This window comes from Chelonoidis abingdonii, chromosome 3 (genome assembly GCF_003597395.2).
Source record: "Chelonoidis abingdonii isolate Lonesome George chromosome 3, CheloAbing_2.0, whole genome shotgun sequence".
NCBI classification, from domain to species: Eukaryota; Metazoa; Chordata; order Testudines; family Testudinidae; genus Chelonoidis; species Chelonoidis abingdonii.
This window is the reverse complement of record NC_133771.1, coordinates 174,149,149-174,168,482: the sequence shown is the minus strand read 5'-3', so window position 1 is coordinate 174,168,482 and position 19,334 is coordinate 174,149,149. Positions and strand designations below refer to the sequence as shown.

At 39.1% G+C, this 19,334-nt stretch overlaps 1 protein-coding gene across 1 annotated transcript in view; it reads right to left on the bottom strand.

The window, feature by feature from the left end:
• Positions 1-309: 309 nt before the first annotated feature.
• Positions 310-19,334, bottom strand: part of NSL1 (NSL1 component of MIS12 kinetochore complex) — a 24,470-nt gene continuing 5,445 nt past the window's right edge. Inside the window, exons 2-6 of the mRNA XM_032805128.2 lie at positions 14,520-14,604; positions 9,164-9,294; positions 6,451-6,505; positions 2,704-2,771; positions 310-2,002 (exon numbers count right to left, since the gene is read on the bottom strand). Coding sequence (XP_032661019.1) covers positions 1,727-2,002; positions 2,704-2,771; positions 6,451-6,505; positions 9,164-9,294; positions 14,520-14,604 — 615 coding nt within the window. The 3' untranslated portion in view covers positions 310-1,726. The remainder of the gene's footprint in view (positions 2,003-2,703; positions 2,772-6,450; positions 6,506-9,163; positions 9,295-14,519; positions 14,605-19,334) is intronic.

Genomic DNA, 19,334 nt, shown 5'->3' with positions numbered 1-19,334 from the left:
CTCTCAAGTAGATATTTCTGTTCATACTGAGTTATGCAGTGGTTTGGAGAAGACACATAAAAGCCAGAATGGGACCAGTACCTAGGGTATTATTGGGACTGTCCTGATGTTAGGGACTTTGTCTTGGGTGCAGGAGGTAAAATAGGATCCTATGTCCCACTTTTTCATACTTGCTATCTTGTCTCCCTACTAGTACCCAAGACAACATCTGAAAGTGGTTTCCAAAGGTAACCCACTAGAGTCACTACATAATCCCAGATTAGATAGTTACTCTTGAAGTGGTAAATAAACTAAATTGAGATTTCATACAGTATTTTTTAATTAGTTTTATTTGCTTTGTATAATAGCACAAATGTCTATTACAAATATACAAGTCATAAAAACAATATTTATGTACAAATGTTCAACATACATATTCTCACTCTGTACTAAGTTTATATTTACTAGTCACAATATTTTAAACTAAAATTTGCCACACATTTTTCTTAAAGATTTTCAGTCTCTGAAAGGTTTAAGTGGGGCCTATTCTTTCCCTCTTACTGAGTCTTTTTGATCTGTGAAATTCTCCAATAAAAAGTAATTAAAGTTATTCAGTATGAGAAAGCACTTTACATGTTATAGAGATAAGTTTATATTGCACGTGTATGTAATCAGAAGCCAGGAAAAAAGATATATTAATAGCTTTGACTTCTGAAACATTTGAAATATAAATTATTAAGGCAAGCTGCTCAATTTAATATTTTGCAATCTTCTAGTTATTTGGTTATAATATGAAGAAACTCAGATGTTGGATAGTTCAGCTTGATATTAAATTAATTTTACTCTACATTGATTTAAAAGTCTAGCCAAAAATATTTTACTTACAGATATATATACATACAACATTGCCTGGAGATCCTCTAACATGGAGAAGTGTCCTCTAGGGTTCCCAGGGTGGTTGCACTTAGACACGTATAGTTAGGATGACAAGAAAATGCTGATATGTTATACATTACAAGACCGAAAAGGCCTGATTTTGTTCAAAAACTATACTACAGGTAAATATATAAACATTTTATTAAAATTCCATATTTACATAAAAACACAGATTATAAAAAAATAAGCCAAACCCACCCAAATTTAGAATAAAAATAATGGTACTAAAAAAGGCCAGTTTTGCAATTGCACACAAACTTTATAAATGAAAACTATATCTGCTATACAGAGACCGACGTGTTTTAAAATTACTTTTCCTCAACAATTAAAGAAACCAACAGCTATCTAGCTAGCTATATTTAAGGGAGCAATATCATAGGTTCATCCTCCAATCTTTTTATACACATGCTTTATGCATGAATAATCCAATTGAATACAACAGATCTACTCACATGCATAAAGTTGTGCACTTGTGCAAGCAACTGAAGGATCAAAACCAGAGAGTTTATCCCTACAATAAAAGAATACAGAAAAAATTATAGGCTAATCTATAGAGTTTACTATTTTGAAGGACAGACAAAAATTTGTGGGGATATATGTGCACTCTGATGATCACTGCTAATGTACACATTTTCACATGACTAGGCTGTAACAGAAAGAAAAAAATATAAAAACATTAAAGGCTACACAGACACTAAATTCTCTTTTTAAGAAAACCTGTAATTCACTGTCAGAAAGAACACAGTTAAACTATACTGTCGAAATGGGGAGAGTAGATTTTCAAGCTTGAAAGTAAGTGTAAGAAAAACTTTCATGTATTCAACGTAATTCTTCGTCGCAGCGGGTAGTATTTCATCTGTGGTGAATCTGTGGTTCTCTTTCTTTTCAGGATAGCATTAGAATTTTTACTAGCAGCAGTCTCTGCTGGTGTGACTTCCACTTGTGTTAGAAAGTTTTGGATTTTATTTTCTTCCTTAGCCTTACAGCCAGCAAAGACTTCTTGGCGAAGCTTGCATAGTTCTAAGATGGGCTGCAAAGTTAACGCTTGGGAAAATCCCTCCGCTCTTTCTATCAATGCTGGTAGGGACTACAAAGAAAAAAACAGAGCAACTCCAATCCCAAGTTACATAACTAAACTAACATTATCAATATTAATTATGAGTAGAAAAAACATGTTAACTAGAATTTGACATCCATAAAACCCCCACCTAACACAATCTTTTGGAATTATAGTTCTGAGTTACCAATACTAACTCATAGACCAATAGTATCAAGAGTCTGCATTAGCAGCTCATGTAAAGAAATTTCAGTGCAAGTTTAAAGACTAACCAGAAGAACATATGAACAGTTTATCAAGAATAAATATGGAGGAAATATTACAGTTCATTTCAAATTTCTTACCAAAGTGATAAAATGCCATTTAGTATACAGAGGCAGTACCATTCTTCTAAGATGATGGTTTAAGCTTCCAAACACTGCACGTACAGAAATCTTTACAACACTGCGGATATTCCAAATTACAAAAATCCTTTACAGGTCTTTCACTGTGAATCTTAAAGAAAACTTAGTCCAAAGCAAGAGTTCTACTGCAATTATGTCTGATAAAGATGTAGAATCAGTAATTTTACAAATACAGGTGGCAAATTTTTGTACAAAAAGGATATATTGGCTAGTTAGAATATTTGCTTCATACGGCTGTTTTACAGCATTGATGGAAAATGTGTTAAATGTTATGTGACAAAAATCACAATGAAATATTTCCTCCCAACAGGCACACAGAAATCTTACCTTCATTGCTTCACCAATCTGCTTGGATGTGACCCCTGTTACCTGCCTAAGATTTGCCATGTGAGAAGCTGCAAAGAAACAATCATCAAAAATTTTAGATTCCCCCAGAATTATGAAGTGATCAAAAAAACACTTTTTCTTTTTAAATAAAGAGCAGGAGAATATTACCAACTAAAAATACCCTTAAAAATGATTAGAAAGCAACAAAACCGATATCTAAGGCATTTTGTATTTTGTAAGGCATTCAGTATTTTATGCAACAGGAAACTAAAAGAATACACTGCTTTGTAAACTGAGTGATTCCCACTAATAACAGTTTGACAGGTTATCCAGTAGCAGGGAAAAAAATAAGCAGACCTCAGGTTTCCTGTCATTTAAAGACTGGGGCAAACTATCAAGCCAGTACTGCCTCATGTCATATTATACAACCCATTTTTCTCATTTAGTGTTTATATACGAATATTGTTTCCATATTCAAAGGGTTGCCACAAGCCAGTCACAGCTTTATTCACTTAGGAAAAATATACAACAAATGTTTACAAGTAATCTTCCCACAATCCCATGAACTGTTATTTATATACATTTGCAGATGTTGTAATTGAACTAATTTTGAACTGAACTAAAGATTTTAAGGGCTCTGGTTCTAGGGTCTTTGAATATGAGCATACAAAATGAGAAACATTTTTCTATTTATTGCTCTTTATACTTATTACTCCTATCTGTTCACTTTTTATGCTACTTTATGAGAAATAACCAACACACCTCGTGTTCTCAAAGTCTCCTTGACTGAAGCCTCCTAAATATTTTTAAAAAGACCAGAGAAGGCTAAGTAATGGTATGCATCTTAGGATTTCTTGATAAACGTGTAAGTAAATGTGCTCCATGAAAACACAAAGTCCAGAGGCACTTTCTATTGTTTCTTATTCACCAGTATAGATAGGCTGCTGTTTACCATACATGCAGCACAATACTTGTAAGCAACTTGTATAAAGTTAGACCTACTAACTGAAAATATAGCATGAACTTGCATAAATGTCTTTAAACTCACCTATAGCATAGGCCTTACTCTCTAAAAACCTGGATGGTAATTTACCAACTTCCACCCCTAAAATTACAAATCTCTGTGCTAAGTTTTATATGTTGCCATTATTATTCCTAGTCATTTATGTTGCCTAGAGGCCTCATCGAGGTGCAGACAGGAAAGGCAAGATACAAGATCCCTATCCCAAAGGTCTTCAACCTAAGTTAGATAAACACAAGAAACAATGGTAACGACGAGATGGTGAAGGAAAGAAGACAGTTACAACAAATAAAACCTCAAGACTTGTTTATGAAGCTTGAAAGATTTCATTATGTAAGACAACAAGATAGGGCAGAAGATAAATGTGAAGAGGTCATTAATGGAAAGTTAGACAAAAGTAGCAGGTTTGAGGGAAGGTTTTGTTGTTGATATACAACTGGACTTGCTGCCCTCAGCATTCAGAGTTAGTTAACCTTTTCCACTCAGCAAAACTGGAGTGATAAGTGTTACTCCAGAAAAATTAAGAACTCACTATAAACAAAATGGGAAGGTGTTCTATTAGATCAATTTGGAAAGAAAGAAGTTTGGAAGAAGTTACGTTGTGCAGTAGATGCAGAATGAAGGAAACACTTTCATTTTACCGTACTGTGGCAACAACAGGATGAGAGTCTCTATGCAAAATTAGTTCTTGTGATCACTTTGATAAGTAGGAAAATCAAAAATTGGGAATAATTTGCAAGCTAAAATAATAGACCTATTATGCTTCTCATCAAACAGTCTACCAAAAGCAATCCTGCACTTGTCTCTTACAGCAGGAAAATGAGCACTCTGTCCTGGGAAGAGTTTTACTAGTGGAGACCTAATCTGAATTCCTATCCAGGTGTTAGGCAGCATAATTCAGGAATGGCAAAGGATGTTAAAAAGGCAGGATTATTCAGACCTTGGGAGGAAAAATATTTGCACAGCAATCCTTCTAACTAAAGAAAGAGCGGTGGACTATGAATGGACACTCATCCAAAAGGACAGTATTTCTGCGATAGGAAGTTTTGATGACAGGATACAAATTGATGGAAGGCTGAGTAAAGTAAGGACTCCCTCAAATTGTGAGGGAGAAGACAAAAGCAGTTACTTGAGACCCCACTAGGTAATCAGAAACAATGGCACATTGAGTACACTTAACATGTCACTATCGGTTAAAGTTTAGGTTTACATGGAGAGCATTATATTCCTCATTGGTCTAGGCTTTCCAAAACATAGGGAAATGAAAAAAGGATATGAAAGGTATTGAGTAATCTAAACATTTTTGGTTTCTGGCCACTGCACTTACTAAACTGGAATGCATTAACTTCCCAGAGACTATGCAAATACTAAAATTCAGCACAAATTATATGCTTTTTGTCAATAACTTGATGTTGTTTTGTTTAAAAAGAGCAACAAAATAAAGACTATGTTCCAAAAGTTAATCTATGCTTAAACCTGCAGATGTGGACACTAACCCCGCCACTGAAAAAAACCCTCAGCTATGAAGTGAGGTTCTTTACAGTTCCTGCTGGCACCTTAGCTACAAAAGCTGGCATTCCTCAGAGCAGTTTCCTCTCAGTTACAGAAAGGAAACATTGCCTAAAGTAAAGTCAGATCAGCAATTTGAGAATTGAAAGCTTCTATCAAAACTTCACCTCAGTTCTAGTTAATGTTTCTATTTGTTTAAATATTTTTATATTGCGTGAATGACATTGCGCCGCCAACGTACACTGAGGACCTTGAAACCACAGCGTATGATTTACTACATTAAAAATGCTAGAAATAAACCAACACCCTTTTAAAATAGGGTGGTGAAGATAATGCATCTTGTAAAGACAAGCTTTGAAAGACTGCATCCTACTCATGCCCTTAATGTTTTATTTGTTCTTAACTGTAAGATCCTTAGGACAGAGACAGTGTCCTGTTTACAAAGTACCTAATAAACTTAGCACACTGATTAAAGAGTTTCTGCTTTAACAGTTACAATTTATATATCATGTGTCCCCCATTCATATGTATTTTAAAAGGTAACATGAGTGTTGATTTTCTTAAAAATTATAATAAACTGTGTCACTCCGTACTGAATGATAAAACCATGTCCAGAAATGTGTACTTTATACTTCTTTACCAGGTCAGCCAGTTCTTAGCAATTGCTTGCCTACTGACTCATGTTGAGAACCAAGTGGTATTCTCATAAGACATGATTAGGAACACAGGAATTGCCATAAATAGATGAAGCCAGTGATTCATTGAGTTTGGCATCTTGTCTACAACAGTGGACAGAGGAAGATGCAAGAAACTCTGCCACAGACAGTTATTGGATAACCTGATCCACAGGAAATATTTGCCAACCCCCCATCATTTGTTAGTGGCTGATTTTTGCCCTGAAGCACAACCTGTAATAGCATGAAGGTTTCAGGACAAGAGAACTAGATGTGTGCAAATAAAGCAATGTAACAGTATGTCCAGCTACCTCAAGGTTTTATGTCTGCACAGTTATATCCAGAATAGAAGTGTATTCAAATAACCCAGTTCTCACTTGTATAACTATGCCAACAGAATGAACAGGTTAAAAATCTTTGTCTGAAAGTCACACTTGAAAGAGAACAATTTATTGGCATTTCTTTAAAAATTTGCGTTCAGTGATTCCATTAAGTAATGTTATCTCTATACATTTGCATTGTCATGACAAACAAAACACTTACCTTGAGAGGGCTCAGGCTTTATCTTTTTTTGCTTTACAACAGGCTGGTAGAGCTTCTGCATATACAAAAAATAAATTCAAAATATTTTTCACTCTGAAATATTTCCTTGGTTTAAGTAATGTCTTAATCTATGTTTTTCACAGTACCTAGCACAATGGGTTACTACTGTAATAAAAATGGTTAGTGGGATTAGTGCTCTACATTCTATACAGAGAATTGTTAGAAAGAGTGACCTAATTAGCTCTGTCAGTCCATTTTTTATTTAAATGTATATGGACACCATATTAAGCTTTATTTTGCCAAACTCTAAACTCAGTTGTCAGTCCAGAGGAAAGCAACATTTTTAGCTAAAATCTAGATATTTTGGGAGAAGCATTGCCATCTGCTACATAGATTCACAGACACTAGGACTGGAAGGGACCTCAAGAGGTCATCGAGTCCAGTCCCCTGCCCTCATGGCAGGACCAAATACTGTCTAGATCATCCCTGATAGACATTTATCTAACCTACTCTTAAATATCTCCAGAGATGGAGATTCTACAACCTCCCTAGGCAATTTATTCCAGTGTTTAACACGCTGCAGTTAGAACTTTTCCTAATGTCCACCTAATCTCCTTGCTGCAGTTTAAGCCCAATTCTTTCTTTGTTCTATCTTAGGAAGCAGGTGACAAGTTATTCTCCTCCTCCTTATGACGCCCTTTTAGATACCGTGAAAACTGCTATCATGTCCCCTCTCGTCCCTCTCTTTTCCAAACTAAAACAACCCAGTTCTTTCAGCCTTCCTTCATAAGGTCTGTTCTCAAGACCTTTAACCATTCTTGTTGTCTTCTCTGACCTCTCCAAATTCTTCCACATCTTTCTTGAAATGTTGCAATGCCCAGAACTGACACAATACTCCAGAGTAGAACAGAAGAATGACTTCTCCTGTCTTGCTCCACAAACATCTGTTAATGCATCCCAGAACATCATGTTTGCTTTTTTGGCTACAGATCACCTAGTTGACCATATTTAGCTTTGTGAGTTCCGATATCCCTAGATCGTTTCTGCCGCTACGCCTCTAGACAGTTTCTTCCTCGAATCTACCTGTGTGTGTGAAACTGAGTGTTACTTACCTAAGTGAGCACTTTGCATTTGCTCTTATTAAACTTCATCCTGTTTAACCGTAGACACATATCTCCAACTATGTACCAGATCGATGTTTAGATACTATGACCTCTCCTCCAACAGTTGCCATCCCTCCCAGTTTGGTATCATCTGCAAACTTAAATAAGCATATTTTCATGCCAATATCTAATCGTTGATGAAGAGATATTGAACAGAGCCTGTCCCAAAACAGACCCATACGGTACCCACTTGTTATAATCCCTTCAGCAGGATTTGGGAACCATTAATAACTATTCCTGAGTACGGTTATCCAGGCCAGTTATGCAACCACTCATAGCAGCCCCATCTAAGTTGTATTTGCTAGTCTGTTGATAAGACATTAATCTGCCGAGACGAGCGTATCAAATGCTTACTAAAGTCTAGGTATACCTACATCCACTGCTTCTCCTTTATCCACCAAGACTGTTATCTTATCTATCAGACAGCTATCAGATTGGTTTGACATGGTTTTTCTTTACAAATCCATGCTGGCTATTCCCTATCACCTTACCACCTTCCAAGCGTTTGCAGATGATTTCCTTAATTACATGCTCCATTATCTTCCCTGGCACAGAAGTTAAACTGGTCTGTAGTTTCCTGGGTTGTTTTTATTTCCCTTTTTGTAGGTAGGCACTATATTTGCCCTTTCCAGGAAAGAAACTTATTTCAATACCAACATCTTCAACAGTTAGAAAATGTTTTTAGTTTTTATAATACAAGGGAAAGGTGAGTAACATTTATATTCAAGTCTGACCCATAAAATATTTTCTCTACTACAGGTCACCTCTCAAATTTGTGAGCAGACCAGGATAAGAGAGTCACTTCTTTCTGGCATTAGTCACTATTGGAACAAAATTCTTGTGGCTCACACACTTTGTTAGCAAGTCTGGAAATACACAAGGCAACTGTCCCAACTGAGGGAAGTATACAAATTACACTGATCAAGCATTTTTAATGGATTGATTTGAAGAGCCTTAAAGGAGGCAGCCTTCCTTTGGCAGATGTAGGGAGATTGACACACTTGGGCAGAGCAGGTATAGCTGTTCTTCAGGAGTGTTTTTTGGAGAAAAGGGTCAGGAAGCCCTGGAACTTCACTGTTATGGGCTATTATATGAAGCCACTGCCTTGAGACACATATATTGAGACAGTGGTGGTATTGGGAGTTGTGCTGCCCATGAGGACTCCTTACAGCCAAAGATGAGGAAAATATAAAAAACTATTGCTCAAAAGTGACTGAAAGCGATGTACAGTGATGCCACATTTTAACAACTTCGTAATTTTTGCTGAACAATTTAGGTAGAACAGAATAATCTAATTAGTATTACTGCAAAATCTGAAAGGACCATCAGTAACAAAAGCAAGAGAAGAGGTCTCTTTGGGGAAATTACTTTAGGACTACTATCAATCATAATTAACATTCACTTTGTAACCTGAAAACATATTAACTATCGCAAAAAAAAAACAAAAAACTAACAGTCTTGCCGCATATCTCAGCAAAGATTTAATAGTAGGGTGTGATAAAATCTTATTACTATTTCATCTTTACAAAGTGCTAAATAAAGATACTTACCAACATTTCTTGCTCTGCTTTCATGGTTTTGATTACATGTACTAATATCTTTCTGGGACACTGCTTACGCTTCGTAGCTGTCTCTACTATAAGTTCATCAAACTGATCCTCAAGGATTTTGATGTCAGAACCTAAATTCACAAGAAAAACAAGGTGACATAGTACACACAGTTATTTTAAGAGTGTCTTTAAAAAATACCAAAATTATTACAGGAAACTAAAGAAAAATAAAGCACAATTTTGGCCAGTCCTTCCCCCTAACAGCAGGCATTGAAATTTCTCATGGCAATTAGTCTCCTTACCCCCTGTTTCAGGGTAGCTGCTGTTATTTGTACCGGAACACTGCTTAGAAAACCCAATCAAGGATCAGGCCCCACTGCACTAGGCATTGTACACATGTAAAATGAAAGGATGATCTCTCTCTCTATCCCAAACTGCTTACAATCGAAGTAAATTTAGTTAGCTACAGAGAGAGAGGGTGAGGTTTGTGTTTCCTATTTTTTGGAGAAGTTAGCATCCATCAGTCTAAATCATGTAAAGTGAGCCTACATGAAGGATGCCCCATCCTCTCATAAATGTACACAACACAGTGAAGCCACACGAAAGTGTAAAGCTGCTAAAAGTACATGCAGTAAGTGCTCAGATTCCACACTGAATATTGCTATTTTCACTAGAGATTGATTCACAGACAGACATGACATGGCACTGTCCAAAAGTAACTGCTTTCTAGAACTCCAACACTGAAAGTCAGCTTAATATTATAACTGTATATAGACGAGATCTCACACATGATACTAATTTCCTGGATTCCTTGAATCCTTCTGAGAAGCTTCAGATTTATGAGAGCATTAGTTGTTTTTAAGAGATGGGCTACACATTTTAGTTTTATACTAGTATAACTATTTCGGTCAAGGCTGGGATTTTATTCGGAAGTAGTTATAGCAAGGCAACCCCTAGTTATTTCCTTTTGTGAGTAAGTTTGCTTAATATAAGCTCCTTTGTACCACTATATTGTATCTACCTAGGGGAACTGTTCTGCTATAACTATACTAGTATAGTTAATACAGTACAACTTCTGCGAGTGCACAAGTCCTAAGAGGCTAGTTCTCATCAGCTCCCTTCAGCAAAGATAGTATATGTTGGAGCAAACTAGCCATTAGAAGTGACTACTGATCCAAAGCCCATTAAACCCAATGGAAAAACTCCCATGGACTTCACTGGGCACTGAATCAGGCCCTCAAGCTTGACAAGTATTCTGTCAGATCTACTAAACTCCCTTACTTTGATATTTGTGGCAGCCTTTTCAGACATGGATTCAGCCTGAAGACACATGCTAGACTTCAGACAAACTCTGCACTCCTTGAGAATTATTACAAGGTATGCCGTAGCTATACTGTGACTTAGAACACACACTGGCTATTTTGTGACAATGCTCTTCTTCCAGCAGTAATGGCTGCTATTCTTCACTACATTAAAAAAAAAAAATTACATTTTCTGAGGGAATGAAGAGTGGAAATCCTGACACTGAGCTATGCAATGAAAAATATAAAAATTATATTTTCCCTCTGTATTTATACAGACACCACACACTTATGAGCTGATCTTTCTGTAATACATAATTTTTTTTTCTAAGAGCAAATTCTTAAAAGTATTAGACAAAATATGCAAGCCATTTTTTCTGTGGCTGTAAAGTAAGAAGAGAAGTATTTTGTGAGTAGTGTTTGCAGTATGTGTGTCCTATAATAAGTTCTTAGCTTCCCAAATATTGCAATTAAAAACTTGACAATTTTTAAAACTAAATACTATTAGATTTGTCTGGGGTTTCAAACAAACTTTAACCAGCTGTCTATGTTATTTAAATTCATATAATCTATCGTTACACACAATAAAAACTAGAGTTACACTAACCCCATTTCCTTCTGTTTTGTAACAGTTACATTCCTGTATTCTAGAATGCATGTGACCCAAAGGCTGAGCACATTGTAGATGTTAGTGCATTAGGGAAAAATGGATATTCAGCACCCTCTACTGGTCAATCTGCGCAGCATCAATGGATGTGGAAGAAATGCCAATAAGCAAAACAATAGAGTTGGGTAGGAAACTGTTTTCCCATTCATGAAAATTTATGAGATTTCAAAATATTTCCTGTTCTGCACTGGGACAAAACCAAGTCCTTCCAAACATTTTCACAAAATAACCGACACCTCCCCGTCAGGTGAGTCCCCTGACCACCAGGCTGACGACTATTTGGGGTACAAGATGGAATTCCTCTTTCCATCTTTCCTGTTGGAATTGTTCTACTTTGGCTATATAATCAGTTTGTGTCTGATACAATAAATATGTACTTATTTATACAAAGTGGAATAGCTCTAAATCCAACCCTGAAGTTTTGATTTGTTGAGAGCAACCAATGTTGTGCTCTAACCTTGTTTTCCCATCAAAATAATTGGGTTATTTACACACACAATTCACAAGACTTATAAAATAAGAATTTTTTAAACAGATTTTGCATTACTGTAATGAAAATCAGTAGTTACATTTTAAAATAAATATTTTTTCTAGAAGTGTATTAACTGCAAACAAATGCTGACTTGAGTACTTCTGGCATGTTTCCATTGATATTCCAATAAGAAATTAAAATTGACATTAGTTCAAGATGATCCAAAGTGGGTAAGAATTTTACAATTTTTAATTCAAACTTTTTTGATTTTTTTTAAAACAGGGAAGTTTTCCATAAAGAAAAATGTATTCCAATAAAGAGTGATCCACATTAAAATAGAAACAAAAATATCCTTCCATAAAGAAAGTTCCCAAGATGATGCAAACTTGAAAAATACCAGTTTTACAATTGCTTAAGTCAGAATCCATTTTCTCAGATTCAAACTTTCTGCCAAGAGGCAGTGATTCTGGAACATAGCTTGGAGTGTTTCTTCAGCCTAGGTCATCAGTTGCAGAGTATATAGAGCTTGCAGACCAAGCAGCAGCTCAGAGAACTCTTCTTCCACATTCAAGTCCATACCTGTGTTTTCAATTTCACTCAGCCAAGGGTAGCAGTTGCATGTGAGGAAGAATACCTGATACTCACTAACAGGTATATGCAACCAAACCACATTGACTGTTTTCTGTGAACACTAGAGAATACCAAGAATCCCCATTATTACAAATTAAAAGATATTAAAAGCAGTAACTGCATGTGGCAGGGTGGACTAGACCTGAGGGCCCCTGCTGGAGGCCTTGTGATCCTGCCACATCCCACCCTAGAAAAGGGCAGTATAGAGGTCCCCCAAGCTGCCTAGAATGGCTGTGTGGGAAGCAGCCACTCAGGGTCCAACAGGTCAGTATAAGAAGAACTGCAGGGCCACAGCAAGTTCAGTTCCTTGCTGGAGCTTTAGGAGTGTGGATACTGTGTGGCTGGCTAATAGAGCTATAGGACCTCAGATGAGGTAGTGCTACAAGAAGCCAGGGAGAGCGAGGAGCTCTGAGCTGATTGCAGGGACTCCATCAGGACAAGATCCTGATGTAAGGGTGAAGATGGCACAGGGCGGTGGGGAAGTGGCCCAGAGAATCAGAGCAGCAGCGTGACTTAGGGCAGGACTACACTACGGCCGGGATCCATGCTCTGAGATTAATCCACTGGTGGTTGATTTAGCAGGTCTAGTGAAGACCCGCCAAATCGACAGCAGATCGCTCTCCAGTCGACCCCCCGTATGCTGCACCCAATGAGAAGAGTAAGGTAAGTCAACAGGAGAACTTCTCCCGCCAACCCCCCGTGATAACTTGACGTAAGATACATATTCACCTAGCTAGAGTTGCATAGCGTAGGTCGACTTACTGCGGTTGTATAGACATAGCCTTAGATAAAGGGACACAGCAGATAGCTATCTACAGGATCCCTGGGCTGGGGCCTGGAGTAGTGGACAGCCCCTTCTTGCCCCTCCCACCTCCCAACAGCCACTGGGGGAAGCAGCTTGGACAATGAGGCACTACAGAAGGGGATCTAAACTATAGTGACCCAGCTGGAGAGCTGTAGCCAGGAAGCCCCAAGAGGGTGAACACACTGCCTCCAGGATAGGAGCCGTGAAGCACTGCTCTATTCCGGAGCAGGGACAAATTGAGAAACATGAGAGGGTACTAAGAGAGGCCCCTGTTGAACATGTACCCCAAAAGGGGTTTGTGTTGCTTTTATCTCACAGACAGAATATGTATGACCTGGCTGGATGGCTGAGTCAGCGAAGACCCACAATAAACTGAAAGAATGCCGGCACTTGCACTCTACCAGAGGTGCTTGCAAGAGGTGAGTGCAACACCATTACACCGCAAAATAAACATTTTTCTGATTCATCTATTCCTTACACCCACTCTTGAGTCTCTGGATATACTCAAGGATGCCAATCCCTGTGATGTAAACATACTTTTCTCACAAGAACTGGCTTGAGATACCACCAAACAACCATCAAGATAGTATAGGAAATTACAGCAGTACTACCTAACATCAATTTTGCTTGTCTAGGATACACAAGGAATTTAACTTGTCATTAATCTTTGGCTGGTGGTTTTGCAGGGGTGGGCCTTTCATTACTTTGCAGCCACTGGAACTCTATTATATGTTAACTGTTACTGTATTCCTCTTACTATCATTGTGAGGGAGATACTCATAGGCTGGGGTGCCTTGATTTAAAAAAATTGTGAAGTAAAAAAGGTTGAGAGTTTACTAGGAAGAACATTAGTTTCTTTTTTTTGTTAATTCTGATTTATTTCGTATTACAGCTTTAAAAATAATATCCCTTCCATTTGTTCTATTCAATTTAGATAGTAAGAATAAGAGAAGAAAAAAGACTAAGTGAATGGGACTATAACAAGTGATCATGTAAAATGATTCTTTTTTCAAACTAAATCTAATTTTGTAAATATTGCACTAGTCCTTTTGTTATAAACTCTTCTGCAGGATAATTACCCTGGACATTGGTTATATAAACTTCTTTAATTTGAAATGTCATTTACCTATTATTTATAAATCACCCATCATCTTGATAACTGATTATCGAACAAATCTGAAGTGTCAGAACAAACTGAGTTCTCTCCCACACCCTGTGTGTTTCCAAGTCACAAGGGTACAGGAACTTATATGTTCAAGGATTATTTTTCCTCCTTTAATTTATATATGGAGGTTGTTTTAGGTGAAAGGTTTTATTGAAAAGGTGTAACTCATTAATCTGAACACACACAGGCTTGGGTTCAGTCTGATCTCTTCCCTCAGCATCACATATATTAGCAACAACAGCAGGAACAATTGCTTGATTAGTTTAAGCACTTAACATATTAAAATGAAGACATTTATTAAAAACCAAACACACACCATTCTGAAGCTCAGCTTCATCTGAAGTTTCCTGCCATGGGTGTCCATTAATGGTAATATTCTCTTGAACTGCTGTTTCAAAGTTCTGTAAGAAATTCAGAACAATCAAAATATTTGAAATAATATGCTTACTAGCCGACCAATGTAATATAACACAGCTGACAACTGAATTTAAAGAACTTGTTCAGCATTTTCATTCAGGCAAGGACTCCATCCATGTTCCCTTGAGTTATTTTGTGTGTGTGACACACACCCATGTGGTACCTTAACACAAGTTTAAAACACATGAATGTGGTCTCTTGGTTTAGGATGGTCATTTGTTCCAAACATCTAGGAAGAAGGGACTGGCAAGAAAAAAATTAAAGAAAGTAGAAGGAAAGGATAATAGGAAGGGAAGTATGAGAGCATGCTGTAGCCCATCCCCCTGTCTGGCATGGGCAGAAGCTGCTGCAGAGTAAGGAGAAGTGCATGCAACTACTTTTGTCTACAGGAGGGGTTCTCAGACTGGGGGTCGTGATCCCTCAGAGGGTAGTGAGATTACTACATAGGGTGTCACAAACGGTCAACTTCCACCCCAAACTCCGCTTTGCCTCCAGCATTTATAATGGTGTTAAATATATAAAAAAGTGTTTTTAATTTATAAGGGGGGAGTCACACTCAGTTGCTTGCTATGTGAAAGCAGTCATCAGTATAAAAGTTTCAGAACCACTGGTCTATAGGTTATCCTACACTTCCCATTACAAGATCCTCTTTTCAGTTGCATATAAGTTTGTCAAACAAGCTGTCTGAAATGAAAATTTTCATTCCACGTGTCTGACTCAGGCTGAATTTTTTTTTATATGTTTCAGCTAAAATGGCTCAGGCATTTCCAAGAACAAGGTGAGGGGAAAACATATGCTTTGTCCACTTAAAAAAAAAAAAAAAGTACCACAACTGTTTTGTTGAGCTTTGGCACAGAATATTGGTAGGTAGGTAACCATGGTGTCAGGGACATATCTTTTGTTATTCCTGTGAAAACCCAATCAAATCCAGTCAAATTACAGCTTGTGCAACCTTAAATTAGCCCACTTGTGCATATGCGTTATGATACAGCCATTAGTTACAGGATCCCCCACTTTACACAGAGCCCTCTCTCATTCACTGCACAGAATGGATGCATACTAAATAGGTAGCTTTTCAATACTTTTCTTTTTAATCTTCATCATTCAAAGTGTGCCCCCCAACCTTATTTACTGGACACTATCCAAACACTGAATACAGAATAAATTAACGTCCTCCTGAGCTTTTCTATAGTGCTCTCACCACAGTAATTTAGCTATTCACACACATCTTAACACAGCATTATCATCCCCTTTTTACATCTATCGGTCTTAGGTACAGAAAATTAAAGTCCAAGGGATCACCTAATTTTGGGTGCCCAAACTGAGAAACCTAGTACCTAATTTTTATAACACTTTATATGGTCAGAACAGAACTCTCAGATCTCGGTGGTAGTTCTGAGTGCTTGATACTACTTCAAATCCAACTCTTGACGTCTCAAGTTGGGTGTCCAGTAAATGAGGAGCAACAAATTACTACCCACCTGTGAAAAATTTGGTTTAAGTGTCTTGCCCTGCATGATGTAGCAACTACGTGACAGACATAGGGGGTTCACAAGACTCTCCTTTCTCTTCCTGCAGTGCTCTGCCACATTCACTACACAGTTTACAATTTCTGCAACAAATAGGGGATGAGGTGTCATTCATTATGCAAACCTGATTCATTCCCAGAGCATAGTCCATCCCATGCACTGAATGAGATGGGGTCCTATAGAAAAATTAGTATATGTTTGTATGATAGACTATATCATAATGTGTACACACAAGACTAGAGCCCTACAACAGGACCCAACCAGTGTCAGGTCTGGGTCTAGCTGGGTAAGAAAACACACACCTTTTTGGACTCAGGCCAGGTTGGCTCTCCTCCTCCTGCCAGTGGGACTGGTACATCGGCAGCAGCGTTTCTTGCTCTTGCTGCCACATCACTGCACAGTGTACGCTGCAGAGTGAGTATGCCAAGGAGTTGCAACCCCTCATGTTCTGCTGCACAGCAGGGAGTGATGGACAGCAGGAGCAGGGCACACTGCTGTGCTGACCCCACAGGCAGAGTGGGAAGTGGTGACAGTGGTGACTTGGATATGGAGGGGAAGAGTTGGGGTCAGGTCAGAAAACTATTTGATCTTCTTGGGTTCAGGTTGGCTGGGCTTGGGTCCAATTTTTAAGCCTGAGCAGAAGTCTACACAAAGAGGGCTGAATCAGAAAGGAAAGATGGTCAACAGGTGCTAGCCTCAGACCAAGCAAGCATGATGGGCTGTACAGGCAACCTTAATTTAGCATTACCTAATTTCTGAGCACTTGACTTTGTTATCTTAATGTTCTTTTAATGTAGTTTTATTAAGAAGCCATAGAAGATCAGTATGAAGAAGCTCATTCAGAACCCATACAAATTCAACAATGAAGCCAGGTTTTCTTTTCCATGTGAGACAATTACAAATTCTCACCTCTAAAGAATATTGCTTCTGTTGTGGAGTTGGGTACTGGACACTTCTTTATGGTCTTTGACAGTGGTTGTCAACTGGGGTCCATGAGCCCTTTCAGAAGGGAAGTGAGGCCCCACCTCTGAAGCAGGGGGCACCCACCCACAGGGTTGAAGCTGGGAGCAGCACAGGGATGAAACCCCGAGCTCTCCTCTCCCCACACCTGAAGTCAGAGAAGCAAGGAGCTGAAACCTCAAGCTCTGCCCCCTCCCCCGCTGAGGCCAGGAGTAGCGGGGCTGAAGCCCTGAGCCCATGGGCAGAGTTGAAGGGGCACAAGTGTATTTCCCTCCCTCCCTCCCCCGCCAAAACTGTAGTGCCTTACCCAGAGTGGGGCAGTCCTGGGGGCAGCTCTCCCCGCCCCCTTTTTGTCAGCTCCCCTCGGGCCCCCCCTTCTGGCCAGATCCTGGGCAGGAAGCCAGAGCCAGGCAGTGTGGGGAAGCTGCTCTTCTGGCTGGTGGTGTCATGGAGTGGGCAGCTGTGGCATTTCCCTGTCTGCTGCTGGTGCCCAGGGTTGTGGCTGCTCCTCAGCTCCCAGCCCCCTTTGACTACTCACACAGCTGGTCAGAGCTGCCCAGGCAGGGAGCCAGCTCTGGGGCTGGTAGAGCCCTTGGGGAGCAGCCACCTGCACACAGCCCCAGACAGGTGGGTGGCCTGCTGAGGTGAGTCAGGGTGTGGGGGTGGCACTCCCTTCATGGACCTCACTGTGCGGAGCTGGCCCAAGCCCTGTCGGCCCTTGCCTCCCCAAAATAGAAGTCAAACAACATCTATGCCCATGGGTCCCACCTCGGCCCAGAGCCTTGAGTCCCCTCTTACCCGCCCGGGCCCTGGAGTTTTTATAGCACGTTGTGGGGGCAGGGAGGGAGGTCTCAGAAAGGAAAAGGTTAAGAACCCTTGGTCTATGACATTTTTCAGAACATGAAAACCACAAAAATAAAAAAAAAGCTGGATGTTTTTTCTGTTTCATTAACCTATTTAAGGGGATACCAGCAATGTAGACTAGAGTTTAAAAAAAAAAAAGTGAGTTCAATTAGTTTCAGGTACTAGATGTTCCCCTGTATTCTTCTGACAAGTTTTTAGAGACTTACAATCACATTCTCCTTTTTTTATTTGTTCTTCTCCTGACCCTGCATGAAAGATCCATAGAAGCAATAGAGGAAACAAGACCAATCCCCAATCCTGAAATGTGAGCCACACAGGTATATTCTCGAGCATGTCTGGAGCCCCAAAGAAGTCAACTGTCTGTGTGCACACAGCTGGTTGGATGGCAGGATCAGGGCATAACTGACTGCACAAGAACAACAGTGACACTGACTATACACAAAGCACACTAAAATGTACAAGACAAAGGCTGAAACACAGAGACATTTCCCCCTCTAGTCTTTCAAAGCAGCTGAGATCAAGGGATGCAAAGCACTGAAGCTGTGCCTAGTTATCATCATTCTTAGATTAGAATTCAAAATGGAGTTGACAAATTTAAGATTTGGTCCAAAATCAACAAGATGAAATAGTCAAGACACGTACAACAATGTCAAGCAGTTGCAAAAAAGGCTAATATTTTGAGTGCATTATAATAGGAGTGTTGTATGGAAGGGTAGGTCTACACTATTGCTTAAGTTAACCCAATGTATGTCGCTCAGGGGTGTGAAAAAGACACCTCAAGTAATGCAAGTTACAGCGACCTAAGCACTGCTCATATGGGTGCTATGTTAGCAGGAGACACTCTCCCACCGACATAGTTTTCACCTTTCACAGAGGTGGAGTAATTATGCTGATGGGAGAGCGCTCTCCTGTCAGCACAGAGCGTTTCACCAGACATGCTACAGTGGTGTAGCTGCACCCAGGTAGCGCTTCTAGTGTATACCTTCCTTGAAAGACAGAAGTTAACTGTGGTGCTCTACTTGGCACTGGGGAGGCCTCAGCTGGACTCCTGTGTCCAGTTCTGGATTCCACACTTCAGGAAAGATGTAGACAAACCAGAGAGAATCCAGAGGACAGCAATAAAAATGACAAAAGGTATAGAAAACCTGACCAGTGGGGAAAGGTTGCAAAAAACTTATGTTTAAGTCCTGAGAAAAGAAGACTGAGACCCCGTCTACACTGCGCCTTAAATTCGAATTTAACAGCGTTAATTCGAATTAATGGTGCACCCGTCCACACTACACCGCCCTGTAATTCGAATTAAAGGGCTATTTAAATTGATTTTAGTACTCCTTCAAAACCACAGGAGTAACCCTAAAATC